This window comes from Chelon labrosus (genome assembly GCF_963514085.1).
Source record: "Chelon labrosus genome assembly, chromosome: 10".
Lineage (NCBI taxonomy): Eukaryota > Metazoa > Chordata > Actinopteri > Mugiliformes > Mugilidae > Chelon > Chelon labrosus.
This window is the reverse complement of record NC_140360.1, coordinates 12,539,887-12,558,291: the sequence shown is the minus strand read 5'-3', so window position 1 is coordinate 12,558,291 and position 18,405 is coordinate 12,539,887. Positions and strand designations below refer to the sequence as shown.

Here is an 18,405-nt window from a genome sequence, read left to right as displayed (position 1 = left end):
TGGTTTTCAGCGTCAGAGACTGAGGGAATTCTTAATTAGACAACAAATGCAGAGAAACTCCATGAGACAAGAGAAGGAGGCTGCTGCCGCCGCTGCTGTTGGTAGTGCATCTCCTGGTTGGTCTGGAGGAGAGATGGGAGCATTTCAACAAGATAAAGCCCACAGAGCGCCACCACCTTATCCACAGGTACACATTGAGCTGTGTGGCATCAAAATTACAAATTTAACATCTTGCCAACATTGTGACAATTCCAGTTTGGGTCTTTGTAATACGTATATGTTTTGCAACATGATTTATGAAAAAGAAATTTAAACTAAAACTGATCAAGTGGCTCAGTTATGCTCCCTGTCAGACTAATAACAGCTGTTAGTGGTGGCAGTTTTCCTGGATTGATAAATTGGAGTGACTTTATTTGTTAAAGTTGAGCAGCTGTTTCAAGCAGCTGGGCTTACTACAGTGAACAAGTAAATCCCTCGTGAAGATCAGATGTGCAGTCTGTTTTATGTGAAGCCAATATGATGTCTCTGTGAAGAGATGAATTAAGTTCCAAATAGAAATTTTGAAAAATACCAGTTACGTTCATTGAAATTTTAAATTTCACACAGTAATTGCCACTGTATTTGATTTATTTTAACGATTGACTGATTAATTGCTAACATGGCCGACTACTGCTCAAAGAACTTGCTTAAAATTTGCATCCTTGTACATTGACTTATTTTTTCTGTTATTTCTCCCTTTAGGATCGAGTTGCTGCTACTACTTCTGGAGCTCAGGCTTCTATGGCAGGGAAGATGCCAATGGCTGCAGGAGGCATGGATGATAAGCTCATTCGCCCACCACCTACGGGAACCCCTGCTGTTGTGGATCCTAGCGCACTAAGGCAAGCAGTTAATTGAAGAACACTTCCTAGTAATGTTCTACAATGTAATGAGCCCATGATCACACCTTTGTCAGAAACAATCCCATGACCCTAAAGAATTGGCACCAAAAAGTACCTTTGTGTTTAAAACTAATATACAACATTATTATTCTATCCTATTATTATCATTCACTCTTAATTGAAGTGTATAAATTTATATATTTTGTATTTTTGTATCTGTTATTTAGGCTACCAGGGCCGACAAGACCTCAAGGCATGTTTGCCCGTCCACCATTCCCTCCTCAATGGCAGGGCCAGGCTCCAGGTCCAAGGAGGTTCCCCCAGCCTGGCATGGAGACTGTGGGCATAAGGCACAATCTTAACCCTGCTATCAATATGCAGGGTATGGAAGGCATGGGTAACCCTCACAACATGATGCCAGGACATGGAGGAGAGACCATGCAGCCACTGGCTCAAGGACCCCCTCAACAGTTCATTGAATTAAGACACAACTCACAAAGGGTACCCCTACGGCCACAGTTCATGCCCCGTGGACTCCAGCCTAGACCACGTCTCTTTGTCACGCAGCAAGAGATGGCAGCATCTTATGTTCAGCAACATCCAGGTGGTATTCAAACAGAGAGAGGCAGTGACTCACAAATGGGGTTACCACAGGGCGGACTATCAGTTTTATTGCCTCAGCAGTCTGCAGGTTCAGTAATACAGCAGCCCCACTTGCAACATCAGCCAGCTTCCTCCACACCAAACACTCCTAGTACTCAGCAGCATCGACTTTCACAACCAGGCCTTGTCTCAGAGCCCCAGCCTGCAACCGTAGAGAGCAGTGAGGAACTGCCAGAGCCCGACCTTGAGGGACTGGGGGAAGCTCCAGGAGATGGAGGTGTAGAGGATGAGGATGATTTAGCTCTTGACTTGGACCCTGATAAAGGCGATGATGACTTGGGCAACCTGGACAACCTTGAAACCAATGATCCACATCTAGATGACCTGCTTAACAGTGATGAGTTTGACCTGCTGGCTTACACTGACCCTGAACTGGACCAAGGAGACCCTAAAGATGTCTTCTCAGACCAGCTTCGGCTTGTGGAAGCAGAAAGTGAAGCACCCTCATCTTCTTCTGGATCTGCACATGTTAAAGTGGAAGCAAAAGCCAAGGTGGAGACGGGAGAGAAGTCTCTCACAGCAGTCCCTGCTACTGCTCAAGGTTCTGCTACCAAACTGCCAGTCTCTGCAGAAACTGCTGATATCTCCAAAGTCAAAATAGAAGACAAAAGTCTGCAGCCAGGACAAACGGTGGTGAAAGATGAAATGGGAGAGGCAGTGTCGATGCTTCTTGGTGGGACCACACCAACAGCCAAAACTGCACAAACAGAAAATCCGTCAGCGTCACTCAGTTCTGTTCGATTAGGAGGACTTCCATACCCATTGCCAGGCCAAGCTGATGCATTACCTTTTCCTCCAGCTGCTTCACATGGAGACATTGGTGATGATACGCTAGGGCTACCTGATGTAGGGGGGCAACACTCCCCTGCTGTAGATTTGGCAAAGGTAGAGAGCTCCTTAGATGGCGAACTCCCTCTTTTAATACAAGATCTGCTGGAACATGAGAAGAAAGAACTACAGAAACAGCAACAGCTCAGTTCGCTTCACCAGGTCAATTTTCCTGGCCTCCCAAATCAACATCCAAACCCACAGACACAACAGCAAATAATGCTGCCACACCATCATCGTCCACCACCTCAAGGAATGATGGCTCAGCCAGGAATGGGTCCTCGTGCTCCACACATGTTGCAACAACAACAAAGGCTTATGGGACCTGGAATGGTACCTCAACCTCACATGACCATGGCCCAACAGCAAGCCATGATGAGGACAGGACAGCCAGGAATCCATGCCGGTGTCAGTCATCAAACACAGCAGCAACCAGTGGTAAAACAAGCACCCCTTGCCAACAGTTTCTTCCCAGATAAAGGTAAGCACCGTGGCTGGTCACGGTCACAACAGTATCCAATGTTTTGTTTTTTTCATATACTCTCATCAAACTTGTTCTATTATTGCAGATTTGGACAAATTTGCTACTGATGACATCATGGATCCCATCGCCAAGGCAAAGATGGTGGCACTAAAGGGTATAAAGAGAGTGTTGGCACAAGATCCAATGGTGGTTTCTCCTGGCATTAACAGGTACATTGGTTAAATATGGTTTGGACACTTTGTGTTTTATTTTAGAATTTTTTGCCCGTATGATCCTTTAACTGTTTTCGTATTTAAAAAATAAGATTTTGGGTAAATGTTTAGCTTTTTTTTAATATATACACAAAACATCATGCTGTCTCACTGCGGAGCATGCTCATACCCCTGCAAGAAAATAAAGTAAGAGGAAGGCAACCAAAAATAGCTGTGAGTTTGACCAGTAGGTCATTATTTTAGGATTCTTTTAAAATAGTTTTTCCAGGTGTGGATAGTGTATTAGAAGTGACATGTAACTTAATTTGGTTTCATTCAGTTTAAAGTCTTGTAGTCTCAGACAGTCATTGCATCAACACTTTTAGATTGTACATTGAATGACAGCACTGTTAAAATGTACAAACAACATTTAGTCAACTCATAACTACTCATATGTTGGCAGTTCATTCTGAGATTCTTTAGTAGTACATTTAGTTTATTTCTGACACCAGCTCTTGCACAGTATTCAGTACAAACCCTGGCTCTTTATAAACACTGTTAACAAGATTAATACTTCAGCATTCCTTTTCGAGAGTTATCTGTGTTTTACTTTGGGCATGTGGCACAACAATAGTAGGGGAACCACATACCACTGTTGTAAATAAACTGTTCTTACAGTTTTATGTTTTGCTTTCTCTTTAGGCAACAGGTGTCTTTGCTTGCTCAGAGGCTGGCCTCTGCCCCTCCCACAGATCCAGGTCAACATACAACGGGACCTCAAAAGGTAAGCTCTCTCACATGTTAGAAATGGTCAATTTAATTTAATTGTGATTTCTTTCATGAGTTATCTAAATACTTTCTTCTTGTGTTTAGGAGGGAGAAACAAGTGATCCTACCCACCCAAGGCCTAATCCTCCCCAGTTTGTGCAAGGAATCATCAGTATGTTTTACCTTTATTCCCTGTTGTTAGCAGTGAATATATGGAAAGATGTTATGTTGCTATCCCCATCTTCTTCTGTGGATGGCTTAAGTTTTCCTTTTCTGTTACAGATGATGCAGAACAGCACCAGTATGAAGAATGGCTTCTTCATACCCAGCAATTACTACAAATGCAGTTGAAATTTTTGGAGGAACAGATTGGAGTTCACCGTAAATCACGCAAGGCACTGTGCGCTAAGCAACGTACTGCTAAGAAAGCTGGCAGAGAGTTTGCTGAGGCAGATGCAGAGAAACTGAAGTTGGTTACAGAAGAGCAAAGCAAAATTCAGAAACAGCTTGACCAGGTGTGTAGATTTTATAGAAACGGAATACTACTGATCTTGAAAATCTTGTATTTCACAGTAAGGGTTTCTGTCATTTTAATTGATATATGTTTATAAATATTCTTTGCTAGGTGCGCAAGCAACAGAAGGAGCACACCAATCTTATTGCGGAGTACAGAAGCAAGCAGCAGCAGCATCAGCAGCATCAGCAAGGCTCCGGTCTTCTTACCCCAGGCCATTCAGCACAGGGTGGGCCCTCTCACATGTTTCCCAAGGTTCCCAACCAGATGATGATGGGCCAGCAGGGAACACCAGTAATGGGCCAGCACCCTGGCATGATGCCCCAGGGTGGAATGCCGGTCAGGATGCCCCAAGGGCAGCCTTTTATACCTGGAGCCCAACCACAGCATCCTGCAGCTCTTGGTGCCAGGGCCCCAGCTCCTCCTGGTGCTCCAGCAGGATTCTTCCCACAGGGGCCTGGAATACAAGGTGCAGACCCCAGGCTTCTTCAAGAAAGACAGCTTCAGCATAGGATGCAGATGGCAAAGCTCCAACAACAACAACAACAACAGGCGATGATGGGCCAGCAACCAATGCCACACCCAGGTCAACAGCCTGGTTTAATCACTCAACCACAGTCTGGTATGATGGGGAACCAAGTTATGGCCCAACAACAAGCAAACACTCAACAGGGAATGATAGCCAATCAGGCTAATCAGCAGAACATGGTCCCCCATGGAATGGTTGGGGGACAGTCTGTGGTTCCACCATCACAGAACCTTGTTGGAGGACAGCCCATTAACCATGCTCAAGCTATGATGGCAGCTCAACCAGGGATTATGGGGAATCAGCCAGTTGCACCATCACAACAACAAAGGCCTCAACTGATGATGGCTCAGCAGGGTGTGGTTGGATCTCCAGGTCACCCTGGCCTTAGGGGACCCCAGCCCCAATTGACGCCACAACAACAGAACATTCTGGCCCAACGCATGCTTGCATCTCAGCAGCAGCAGCAAAATGTTGCCAAAAATTTAGCTCACCTTCAGCAGCAACAAATGACACAGCAAAGACAGCAAACACAGTTGATAAGTCAGTCTAGCCAAGAACAAGGAGGACTCTCCCAACCTTCTACCCCACAGATGGGCACCTCGCCTTCAGCAGGAAGTAACACACCCCAACCACAGGGATCTGCAGACAGCCAAAACTCAGGACCCAAAGAAGGAGGTCTCCTCAGCCCTGATTCAAGAACGCCACCACAGCACAGTGGACCCTCTACTCCCAATCAGATGTCCCATTTAGGTTCTGCAAATGATCATCAATCTGACCTGGGACAACAACAGTTACAACAACAACAGCAGCAGCAGCAGCAGCAGCAGCACCAAAACCAGGTTTATATAACCCAGCAGCAACAGTCAAATCCTCAGCCTGTACATGATCAGCAAACAGGTTTGGTTGGAAACCAGCTTCAGCAACAACAACAACATCCACTCACTCTCCAGAGGCAAGGTTCCCTCAGTGCTGACAAGCCCAGTTTAATGACTATTAAAGAGGAAGCGAAACCAATTGATTTCTTAGGTCAACAACAACAACAACAACAACAAAATCAACAATCTCAGGATCCCACCACACAGCAGCAGATTATGGGCCAGAACCATCCTGGCCTGCAACAATCTGTTGTGATGGGCCCCAGTCCACAACAGCAAGCCCTGATGGCTCAGCAGCAGAAACAACAGGCCATGCTTGGCATGATAAGAGCCCAGCAACAAGGGATGATGGTACAAAGACCCGGGGTTCCACCAGGCCAGATCCGCGCGCCTATAAACATCCAGGCTATTATTGCTCAGAATCCTCAGCTCCGCAATCTTCCTCCTAACCAGCAGATACAGCACATTCAGGCCATGATTGCACAGAGGCAGCTCCAGCAGGGACAGATGCTGCGAATGTCCATTGGTCCAGGCCAACAAGGTCAGTTGAGGCCACAGGTTGGGCAACAGATGCCTGGGATGGAAGGCCATCAGATGCCATATGGAGCGATGGGGAATCAGGGACCAGTGGGCAGTCAGCAGCAGCCAGGCATGTTGGGCCAACAACCCGGTGTTGCCCCTCAAATACAGCAAGGGCTGATGGTTCCTGGACAACAACAGCCACAAGTAGGGGAGATGATGCAGCAACATATTATGAGAGGCCAGGTACCAGTGCCACGTTCCCCTATGGACCAAGGTCGTATGGTGAGGCCAGCATCTCCACGTCAGCCGGTACCCCACTCTCCTGGAGATCCACAAAGGCATGCATTTAATCAAGGTATGGGGATGCGTCCACCTACTCCCAACCAGAACCAACAACAAGCACTAATGGCAGCTGCAGCAGGGCGTGTGCCGGGCTCTCCATCCCATGCATATTCTCCGAGAGGTCCCTTTGGCATGAGCCCAGCCCACCCAGCCTCTCCTCATTCATCCCATATCTCCTCACCTTCTATAGCTGACAGTAGGGCAGGAAGGGGGAGTCCATACAGCCAAGTTAAGGCGTCTCCTCTCAGGTCACCTGGAGCCAAGAGTCCTCTTGGTTGTCCAGGACTCAAAATAGAAACTCAGATGTCAGGCAATGAAACATCTCTGACAGCATCAGTTATACCTAATGGCCCACAGAAAGGCATGAATGTTCAGCAGCCGTTGCAGCAGGTTACAGAAGGGCATGTTTCACATGCACAACAGGGGGAGATATGCAAAATGACAATACAGAACATAAAACAGGAACCAAGAGAGTTTCAGTGCGACAGTGCACCACAAGCTCATCCTGGGGCTATAAAGCGAGAAGCAACTGGTGAGATGATTACCTCTGGGAACAACACTGGTGGTGTTAATGCTGCAAACATGGCTAGAGACCCTGGGACTCAAGGTCCTAGATCTGAGACTGGACAACAACTTCTACAGAAACTCCTAAGAACCAAGAACCTTCAGATGGGTGCTCAGAGGCCTTCAGAAGGCATCCACAACGAGATCAATGGTCACATCAACAGCAAACTGGCAATGCTTGAGCAAAAACTTCAAGGGACTCCACGAAATATGGAGGTATGTTTTTCTTAAGCGCATTAATTATTTTTGCCTTTGTGTTGATTTGTTTGGAAAACGTTTTTTTTCACTTTCTCAACCTTTACAGGATTTGCAGTCTATTACAAAAAGGGCTCCTGTACAAAAACCAAAGCGCACTAATAAGGCAACTGGAGACAGAGGGCCTAACTCACGGAAGAAGAATAAAAAGGAAGAAGTTGGAAAAAGTGCCGAAGCCCTGATAAAACAACTCAAACAGGTAAAAGGATGGCAAAAAAATTAATGTTCTAAATAACTTTTGCCAGTGATGTTTTGAGTGATTCTTCATTATATTCATTAATGGACATTTGCCTTCCAGGGTCTCTCTCTGCTGCCCCTGATGGAGCCCTCAATCACTGCCAGTCTGGATCTCTTTGCCCCTTTTGGAAGCAGCCCAGCCAATGGCAAAGCACAGCTCAAAGGATCATTTGGAAATGCAGTGCTGGACAATATCCCAGACTACTACTCCCAGTTACTTACTAAGGTATAACTAAGCTGCATGTGTACTGTCAGAGTTTGGTTGTGGTTTAATGTTACTTAGAATTTTCCCAAAACTCAAGAGCATATTGTTTGTCTTTTTAAAGAGCAACCTCAGCAATCCCCCAACACCTCCATCTTCCCTGCCACCTACTCCTCCACCATCCGTGCAACACAAGCTGCTGAATGGAGTGACTCCTGGGGAAGACATTTCTGGGCGTCAGAAAGACACAGAGACGGCAGAGGAGCCAATGGGTAAACGGATAACATATATTTAATCAGTAGTTGCAGTAATACAGTCATCAGGTTCTAAATGCATGGTACTATAACTATATATTTATTTTCTGCAGATTCTGTTACAGAGGAGGTAAAGAGTGTTGACATTCTGGCTGCTCTTCCCACCCCACCACATAACCAAAATGAAGACATCAGGTACAAGAGAGCAATTTTTGAGTGTTTTGTCAAAATACAAGAAAACTCTTGTTAAGTGTCTATAAATGTGGAAAAATGCCTTTTTTTTAATTTTTTTAATCAGGATGGAGAGTGATGATGAGGATGCTCCAGAAAGCATCATCCCTGCGTCATCCCCTGAGAGTAATGTAGGAGATGAAACGCCACGTTTCCCTCACCTTCGGGAACCTAAAGAGGAGGAGACGGAGAGGGCAATATCCCCCATCATACCCTTAATACCTCGCACTGCCATCCCAGGTATTACACACAACAGAACATACCTTTAAATCCATTTGTGTGTTCTTTTTAACGCTTGCTAAAATGCTAACAAACAAAGGTCAAACGATTGCACATTTTCTTGTAGCATTCCCAGAAAATAAACCAACTGAAGCAGCTGACAGCAAGGTGGTTTCAACATCCAACCACTGGGACAAGGACAAAAGCAATGAGGTGTCTGTTACCTTTTCAATGACGTCTGCTGCAGCAAAGGTATTTACGCTACGATGAGATTGTATTTATTTTTATTTTATTTATTTTAACGCTAAATATTAACAGAATATTAAACTGACTTTATTTCCAGAGACTGAATCACGTGATGATGGCCATGGCCCAGCTGCTTAACATCAGGATGCCAGGTTCTTATGAGGTCACTTTCCCTCCCCAAAACCCTGACATGCCTGGAGGAGACGGGCCTGGGAAAGGACCCGGCCAGTCAGGTAGGCACAAAGCTGTTTGTTGCATTTGGATTGTCCAGATGTGTTTTTGGGATAGTATTGTAAACAAATCTGTGTCGAGAGATTTTCTTAAATCGCCTGCCTCATCTAATCAGCTTCCGTGCGTATTTGTCTTCCCTTAACATAGTTTGAGCGTATTTGTTGAATAGAATAAAGTTATTGTAATGGAGTGACTTCACTAAAATTGCTCTCAGACAATTGTTAATCCATAAGACTAATGAGGGGGGTCATGTTTCTCAGGGGCACTCTGTTCAAAGGACAGTCCATCACCTGGTCAGGATGAGTGGTTGAGGCAGTTTGATGTGTCTCTACCTGGCTGTACATTGAAGAAACAAGTGGACATTCTGGCACTCATTAAACAGGTTGGTAACTACAGATCTATTTAGAACTGTGTGAATTATTTTTCATTTTTGAGCCTCGAAAGCTGTAGTGCTCATATGTGCGTTTTTCTCTCAGGAATTCCCCGAGAAAGAAGACAAACCAGTCCAGCACTGTTACACAACCAATGTAAACGATTTGGATGTGCGCCACCTTCCTGTTATACCAGTCGAAGAATCTCCACCCCCATCACCGTCTCCTCCTCAACCTCCACCATCTCTCCCAGTTACAACTAGCGAAGCTGAACCTCCTAAAAAATCAGCTTCACCGTCCCCCGCTCCCTCCAGTCCCACCAATGTCCAAACCAAGACGGAGCCGGAACCAGATGTTTGTCCTCCTGCTGATGCCGCTCAACCAGCTGATGTCACCGATGCACCCGAGTCTGAAGTTGCTGCTCCAGAGTCGGTCGCTGATCCAGCAGCAGTCTCTGCAGAGCCTGAGCCTACGGTTCCTGCTGAAGATCGCCTGAGTCCTGTTATAAAGGAGGAGGAAGACTTGGTCCCTGATCCAGCTCAGCCTCCTAAAGATTCTCCCAGCACCATGGAGTCTTCCCCGAAGGCTGTGAAGCAACGCAGGCCTCTCTCACCTGATGAGGAGGTGGTGCACCCCAAAGTGAAAAAATGGAAGGGGATTCGCTGGAAGCGTCTTCAGATCGTCATCTCGATACGGAAGGGCGGCTCTAAGAAAGAAAGCAGCCGCGAAGTGTCCGAGCTGATGGAACGCCTGCGCATTACTCTTCGGCCAGAAAGGCTGCCGCGAGATAAACGCAAGTGCTGCTTCTGCCACGAGGAAGGCGACGGCGCCACGGACGGACCTGCTCGTTTGCTTAACATCGACGTGGACCTGTGGGTGCATCTTAATTGTGCTCTGTGGTCCACGGAGGTGTATGAGACACAAGGAGGTGCCCTGATCAACGTGGAGGTGGCCCTGCGCCGTGGACTGCGGACTCTTTGTGCGTTCTGCCAGAAAACCGGTGCCACCAACAGCTGCAGCAGACTGCGCTGCCCGAATGTCTACCACTTTGCCTGTGCTATTCGGGCACGCTGCATGTTCTTCAAGGATAAGACCATGTTGTGCACCCAGCATAAGCTGAAGGGCCCCAGTGACAATGAGCTCAGTACGTTTGCTGTGTTACGCCGCGTCTACATTGAGCGCGATGAGGTGAAGCAGATTGCCAGCATCTTACAGCGAGGTGACCGTATCCATCTTTTCCGTGTCGGTGGTCTCATCTTTCACGCTATCGGCCAGTTGTTGCCTTCGCAAATGGCCAACTTCCACTCTGCCACTGCCATCTTCCCCGTTGGTTATGAAGCCACGCGCATCTACTGGAGCACGCGCGTGCCCAACAAACGCTGTCGCTACCGCTGCCGCATCAGTGAAGACGAAGGCCGCCCTCTCTTTGAGGTGCGTGTTCTGGAGTACGGCATGGAGGATTTACAGTATCGCGACTCTACTCCGGAAGGTAGGAACACTGATCTCTCCTCATGTCATGTGCCGTCTTTGTATTGTATTTTCCACTATTCAAATAAATCTCGTGGCTAATTTTAATTCCCTGTCTTTGTCTCTAGGGATCTGGGACCGGGTGGTTCAGCAGGTGGCTAAACTCAGAGATGAATCATCCATGTTGAAGCTATTCACCGAACATCTGAAGGGAGAGGAGATGTACGGCCTCACAATCCATGCTGTCATGCGAATCACTGAATCGGTAAGACTTGGAAAAAGAGCTAGCTCATTGATTCCCATTTATTTTGTCTGGTTTACTCTACACAGAAGCACACGATTAACTTGATTCGTGTTTGTTGTGTTGTGTGTAGTTGCCGGGAGTGGAGAACTGCCAGAACTACCAGTTCCGATATGGCCGACACCCTCTGATGGAGCTTCCTCTCATGATAAACCCCACTGGCTCTGCTCGCTCTGAGCCCAAGGTCCCCACACAGTGCAAAAGGTAAGGTGTCATTTTAGAAATAAGCCTCGAGAAGCATTGTTAAAGAGGCTAAAATAAATCTTTTTATGCATATATGTTGCTGACACACTCTTCACATCTTCTTTACTTTGTCTCAAGGCCTCACACTCTAAACAGCACCAGCGTGTCAAAGGCCTACCAGAGTACCTTCACTGGGGAGCTCAACACACCGTACAGCAAGCAGTTCGTCCACTCCAAGTCCTCCCAGTATCGGCGCCTGAAGACCGAGTGGAAGAACAACGTGTATCTGGCCCGGTCGCGCATCCAGGGCCTGGGGTTGTATGCTGCGAAGGACCTGGAGAAGCACACCATGGTCATTGAGTACATTGGAACCGTCATACGCAACGAGGTGGCCAACCGCCGGGAGAAGATCTACGAGTCGCAGGTGCTGCACAGTTAGAGGAACCAATAAGAACCAATTAACCAATGAAATCTGTAAAATGTATGTACACAACTTAAAAGTGTATATTAAGGTCTGTTTTCCCTTTCCTTAGAACCGGGGCATCTACATGTTCCGCATCAACAACGAGCAGGTGATTGATGCCACTCTGACCGGTGGCCCAGCTCGGTAAGTGTTGGTTTGTAAATGTTTACGTCATCGTTAACCCTAGAGTCTGTTATGTTTCTGATTGACGCTTTTATTCTCTTTCCCAGCTATGTCAACCATTCCTGTGCTCCCAACTGCGTTGCTGAGGTGGTAACATTTGACAAGGAAGACAAGATTATCATCATTTCCAGCCGCAGGATCCCTAAAGGAGAGGAGGTGCGGTGCATTAGAAAACTGACCACTCTTTACCCTTACAATGTACTTACCTCTGCCAGTTTTTAAAAAGCAGCTTCTAACGCTCTCCGTTTCCAATTCCAGCTGACGTACGACTACCAGTTCGATTTTGAGGACGATCAGCACAAGATCCCTTGCCATTGTGGTGCTTGGAACTGCAGAAAGTGGATGAACTAACCAGAAGGAAGAAGGAAGTGGAGAACTGCCCTCTCGCTGGTACCAGAAACACTCCTGCGCCAAAGCCTTTGAATCCTACATAGCCAGTGCATAAGCTGTTTCCGAAAGAAATGGAGGAAGGCTGGCCTCCGCTGTTGAAAGACTGAACTGTCGACGCCTGTAGCCAAAGGTCTGAAGAGCATTAATCAATAGAAGCAACCGACCACCATGCATCAGCAGCAGCTTGATGGCGGGACTAACTTTCACGTTCGGACTAGTGAATCACCCTTCCCTCAGCTAAAACCCCTCCCTCTCCCCCCCCCTTCGAACTATTCTATTCTCAATAAGCTTACAGTGGCTGGAAAACAATCCTCAACATCTACCAAATGATTCTGACCCTCTGATATCAGTACTCGTAGTGCAGAGCTCGCCTGGAGCTACGACAAAAAGCCATTTTAAGATACTAAGAACGAACTAAGGATGCATTTTAAGCCGGACCTATTTCCTGTCCCGCCTGACCACACCTCCCCCTCACCTCCCAGAAAGAAAAAAAAAAAAAAAGGCACTTTTCCATCAAGTCTCTCGACGACAACACAGATATTGGCTAGCTAGACAATCTTGATGTGGCTCCGTGTGTATAAGGACTACACGTGATGGATGGGAAAACAAAACGAAAAACATGTACAATTTGAGATGCTTATTGATCTGTGGCTCCACTGGCACCAGATGTTTTGACTGTGTGGAGTCCCAGGGTGGGTTAGTTGGACCCAGTCTACCTCACTGATTTTAGCGGGAAGCGACTGCTTTGTATAAAAACTGTTAACTGCTACTGTGGAATTTACTCTGTTGGGGGGTAAAGGGGGGCGGGAGTGGTGGTGGGGTTGTTTTTATGGGCTTAGCCTTCTCGGACAAGCAGGGAATCTTAAGCAGCAGGTTTGCTCTATCTACTCTATGCTGATGATGATTTACAATAATGAGCCAACATAATTATTATTCATGAATTATTTATACAGAGGAAATATATGACAGTTTTGATAAGATATTGCATTAAAGTCACAATCAAGCTTAGTGGGTGTCCTGTATGCCACCAAATCATCCTGGATATTGATTATTGATGTAGCTTTGCTTTCTTTTTTTTGTTTTCGTTTTTATTTATGCATCTCAGAATCATGCTCGGAGCTGTGTGCAAGCACAATAACATCCACATTTTGAGTTGCTCGAGACGGAGCGAAGCGGCTCGAAAGGTTCGCATAAAGAATTAACCGAAAGTTCAGCTTGTCGACGAGGAGCCAGTGGATGCATGACTACTGCTGTCCCCATTTGACGCTTTTGGATTCACCGGCGAAATCTCACAACCTTAAACTCTGAATCATGCCTCTTCCTCTCTGTATTATTTAAAGGACTGTTGTTAAACTTTACTGTAGTAAGTCTTCCTCCGCCTGAGTACAGCCTGCAGTGTTTCTATTACTCCCCCCCCCACCCCCCCACCTCCACCTGTAGTGTGCTTTTTCTAGTGCTGGTACTGTCTTCTCGAGGCTGAACTGATGGCAGGGAATGACTTATTTGGAGAAAAAAAAAAGGGCATTTTGTTTTCATTTCTGTGCAAGATGAGTGAAAAACGTCTTTAAAAGGGAGCTTTGCTAAAAACTCCACCTTCCCATACTACTTTTGTTTCCTCCTCCCCCTTAACCTGAGACCTCACGTGATTTAAAAATGCAAAGTTGTACAAACTGTAAATATAGTATATGCATTAGGGGGACAGTAACTCTTTATCCAGCCCCCTTTGTAATCAATAAAGTCAAAAAGTGTAGAAAAATAAAATTGAGAAAAAACAAAAATTCAACCACTGGATATCATTTTAACAAAGATAAAGCTGTACATAAATATAAATATATGTAAAATGGCAAACTAATATCTTTATGTATATGAACCAGAGTGTTTTTTGCATTTACCTGTTTTTTCTATTAGTGTTTTTTGCTATAAGCGCTCAGAGTTTGTTAAAATAGGTGTGAGGAAAAGCCTTCTCCGACCGAGACTGAGGAACCGAGGTTTGGGTTCACGCGGAGAGAGTCGTTTATTAGACATTAAAAAAAATCACTTCTTGCATACAGCAGTACAATGGTGCATAGCATTTGTATTTATGTAATATTTGTTTGTGTTCATTTTCCTTTTTTCCTTTTTTATTTATGCTACTGCTTGTTGATTACCAAAACCTGTCCCTTAATCGGTCACAATTGGATTAAATATAGTCTTGAATGGAAAATCTTGAATCCCCTAGAATCTTGTTAGTGTTTTTTGCTTTTTTCTATCTTCCCTATAGAAGTGAATGTGTTGGTAAACCTTGTGAAATGGTTCCTTGGCCTAATGTATGTTATGATGTAATACTCAAAGTTAATCCCATACTTAACCTGGTAATGAATTGCACTCTCATAGTATAACAGAGAACTTCTCTAAAGTGGTAGATATTGATCAAGTATCCGAAGCAGTGATATATATATCTAAATATATATATATATATATATATATTTTTTGGTATGTTTCTATTTCAAGGGATGACGAGACATTAAGCCGCTCACTGGATTTTAGCCTAAATGATTTTTAACTTCTCTGAATCTTAATTTAAGTTCTCTGCATATCTTATAATTTAATAAAGTTTCGCTCAAATCGAAGGTTTTTTTTAACCTCACCTACTTTTTAAAAAGATGTCGCATCTGTACAGCAGAGATACTTTTAGGGAATATGAATAAATATAATGATCATTTTTATTGTATGTGGCATGTTTTGTATGGATATTATTTTGAATTGTACATATTTTTTTCAGGACGCCAGAGGTTGCATCTCTTTATATACTGGTTTCCCCCCCCCCCCCACTCCCCTTTCCCCTCCTCTTCATCTTATTTCTTTGTCTGCTTTTGTTTCTTGTAAAGGAAAATAAAATGCATTTTAAATATGTGCCCGGGTTTCTCTCGTCGACGAACGATTAAAGCAGGTGGTCATACATACAGCAGATGGAAACCCTGGAGGGGTTAATAATGTTGGAACACACTATATATATATATATATACACACCAATCAGCCACAACATTAAAACCACTGACAGGAGAAGTGAATAACATTGACCATCTTGTGACTGCTGAGAAACTCCTTGATGGCAGCAGCCATCCCCAGCAGGATGCAGCCTGACAGGCACACACACAAAAACAGTTTAGGAACAACTAAAAAATAAAACATGAAAAACGGCACAAGGTGTTGACCTGGCCTCCAAATTCACTAGATCCCAAACTGATCAAGTATCTGTGGGATGATCCACAGAGGCCCCCACTAACAACATTGTGATGCCAGACCCCACAGGACACCCTCAGAAGGCCCATGTCCATTCTCTGATGAGTCACAACTGTTCTGGAGGCACAAGGGAGACAATATTAGGAAGGTGGTCATAATGTTATGCCTGATCTGTGTACACCAGTCAGCCTCAAAATTAAAACCGCTGTCACAGGACTTAAAAAACGTCGTACTTTTTCTTATAATGAAACTTTCTGCTGGGAAACTTTTGGTCTTGGCATTCATGTGGGTGTTACTTAGACACTACCACCCACACGGCAACGACACTTTCCGATGTGATGCGGCCTGCTGCTAGACAAAGACTGCAGGAGCATCTACTGTATAATAATAATAAAAAAAAAACTATCTCAAGGTGTAGAATCAGCCTCCAGATCCCAAACTAGTTATCTTTAGGATGCGCTGGAACAAGCCCGATCCACAGAGACCCCTCCACTCAACCCATAAGACCCAGAGAAGACTCCTACTACTAATGTCTTGTTCCCAGACACCACAGGACACCCTCAGAAGGCCATTCTCTGATAAGTCAGGATGATTTTGGAGGCACAAGGGAGACCAGCACAATATCAGGGAGGTAGTTTTGGATATTAAAACAGTTTCTACCTGATGTGGTCTTTCTTTTTTGCTCATACTGATCCACAAACCTCTCAATCTGTGAATAAATACGTTCCACAGTTTACGTTTAATTAATATCAGACTCAGGCCTTTTCTATTTTTTTGTCTGTTTTCTTACAGAGCTGCACAGGACAGTTCTAACACAATGAGGGAATTTTGATCTAAAAGTTTGAAAGACTTTCAAACTACTGCGATACAACGGGCCCCAAAAGCATTTAGACAGTAAAACCACCATCAAACTTCCATGAGGTGCACTGGTTATTTTTAGGCGCAAGTTCACCTGCTCCAGACGAGCACGGTGGTGGAGGAGAAGAGATATAAGGACGTCAAAACTCCAGCAACTATTAGACCGACACGGAGGATCCAGATGAAGGCCGTGAGCTGAAATGCATCGGTTAACTGTCACTTTGCGTTTCACAAAAAGTTACGCAACTCTAAACAAGGAGAAACCAGTTTGTCACGTGAACCACGCCAACATAAATGGCAGCAGCCGTGGCATTATGTGGCAACACGTCCATCGTCGACCTACTGAATTATGCTTCTAGTTACTCTGATAAAGTCATCTGTCTGAACTTTAACTGACTTCCTACTGTCGTCTTCGTGCATTTGGAGAAAAACGAGACGTGGAAGAAAAGGTCAAGCATCATTGGTTTGCAGACTGTATATCGATCAGCTCAGCAAAGCAAACTATATTCTTTCATCCTCCAGAACTGGCTTCGTGACAGAGAGCAAAAGGAACAAACAGACCGAACTGTAGAATGTGCGGAGAAGGAAGACAAACAGGAGAGAAACGGCGACAGAAGAATGTGAACCCATCAGCTGATTACAGTGAAAACGCAGCATGACATGAATGAACACAAGTTGAAGTCACAGGTAAGAAAAGGAGGATTTTATTGTATATCATCTATATACACTTCTGAACTAATTCTGAAAAGATCTGCACAATATTATTTTTGTAATCTTGAAGTATTACCTATGAACAGGATGTCTGATGGTCATATACCCATGGCAACAAACCAAACATGGACAGGAGTGTTTTTGACAATTTTGGTTCAACCGGCAGAAGCCTCCCTCCCTCCCGAACGCCTGCCAACCTCCCCCCTCCCTCCCTGGTCTGCTACGCTCTGCCCGCTGAACCTCTACCCATGTTAACAGTAGCAGCAACATTTCTGGGGTACACAGCCGACGACCTGAACAAAAACAAAACAAAAAAAATGGATGATAACGACACGTAGGAAGCGGGAAATACATGTCTTCAGTTCATCTACCTCAGTGCAGAGGACCCAGTGTTTGAGACAGCATGCAGAAATGGATACTAACATGACACATGGATTCTGGCGTAACTAACATGAACTATAACGCCCTTGTGGACATAACAGTGCAGAGCCCGATGGTGACGAACGTCAGTGTAATACTTTCATAGTATCGTCTGCAGGCAGACTCAAGAGCTGCAGACGCAGGATGAAAAACATGCAGTTTCACTTTACAGCATGTCAGTCTTTGAAGGTAAAAACTACATTTTACATCGAACCACACGTTCCCTGTGTGTGTGTTGTGTTTGTGTGTGTGTGTGTGTGTGTGTGTGTGAACCGTCAGCAGCCGTCTGTAATTCTGAATAAATAGCCAGTGGCAGTATCAGGGTTTAAGGTTTACACGATGCTCCTAAAGTATTCCAGTGTCAATGAGAAAGAGATGTCACCCCAGAGGACAGATCTGCATTACTGAGCTCTTAAAAGAGCGCAACAAGCAAGTCCAACAATTACATATATGTATATATTTATATATAGATTTAAAAAAAAAAAAACAAAAAAAAAAAAAAACACAGGAGTTGCAGCAAAATGATCTGGGATCAGTAGTACCAACAAATTACCATGAGAGGAGCAAGTGAAAACAGATTCCAGCAGATAGCACAGTCCATTTCCTGGCACAGTGGGGAACCGTGCAGACTTCTGCGAGTACCTTCCAATTTAAAAATCACTGTAAAATGTCATATTTGTGGCATAAAAGGAAAAAAAAAAAAAAAAAAAATAAGAGAATAAAACAACAAAAGATGCAGGCTTTATATACAAATCATATGTACCCACCATCAGTAGTGTCTAATGTCAGAAAACAAAAAC

General features: G+C 44.8%; 1 protein-coding gene across 4 annotated transcripts in view; it reads left to right on the top strand.

Annotated features, from left to right (window-relative positions):
* kmt2d (lysine (K)-specific methyltransferase 2D) overlaps window positions 1-15,282 on the top strand; it is a 29,521-nt gene extending 14,239 nt beyond the window's left edge. For 3 of the 4 annotated variants that reach the window (XM_084554082.1, XM_084554081.1, XM_084554083.1), the window contains 23 exons: window positions 11-187; window positions 742-881; window positions 1,109-2,853; window positions 2,942-3,065; window positions 3,750-3,831; window positions 3,921-3,987; window positions 4,098-4,330; window positions 4,441-7,377; window positions 7,466-7,615; window positions 7,715-7,879; window positions 7,980-8,127; window positions 8,223-8,304; window positions 8,408-8,580; window positions 8,687-8,811; window positions 8,903-9,038; window positions 9,297-9,418; window positions 9,513-10,896; window positions 11,003-11,139; window positions 11,249-11,379; window positions 11,497-11,782; window positions 11,892-11,965; window positions 12,052-12,160; window positions 12,263-15,282. In XM_084554082.1, coding sequence (XP_084410208.1) covers window positions 11-187; window positions 742-881; window positions 1,109-2,853; window positions 2,942-3,065; window positions 3,750-3,831; window positions 3,921-3,987; window positions 4,098-4,330; window positions 4,441-7,377; window positions 7,466-7,615; window positions 7,715-7,879; window positions 7,980-8,127; window positions 8,223-8,304; window positions 8,408-8,580; window positions 8,687-8,811; window positions 8,903-9,038; window positions 9,297-9,418; window positions 9,513-10,896; window positions 11,003-11,139; window positions 11,249-11,379; window positions 11,497-11,782; window positions 11,892-11,965; window positions 12,052-12,160; window positions 12,263-12,355 — 8,820 coding nt within the window. In that variant the 3' untranslated portion in view covers window positions 12,356-15,282. The remainder of the gene's footprint in view (window positions 1-10; window positions 188-741; window positions 882-1,108; window positions 2,854-2,941; window positions 3,066-3,749; window positions 3,832-3,920; window positions 3,988-4,097; window positions 4,331-4,440; window positions 7,378-7,465; window positions 7,616-7,714; window positions 7,880-7,979; window positions 8,128-8,222; window positions 8,305-8,407; window positions 8,581-8,686; window positions 8,812-8,902; window positions 9,039-9,296; window positions 9,419-9,512; window positions 10,897-11,002; window positions 11,140-11,248; window positions 11,380-11,496; window positions 11,783-11,891; window positions 11,966-12,051; window positions 12,161-12,262) is intronic. The other variant, XM_084554084.1, reaches the window with a different exon arrangement.
* The last annotated feature ends 3,123 nt before the right edge of the window (window positions 15,283-18,405 follow it).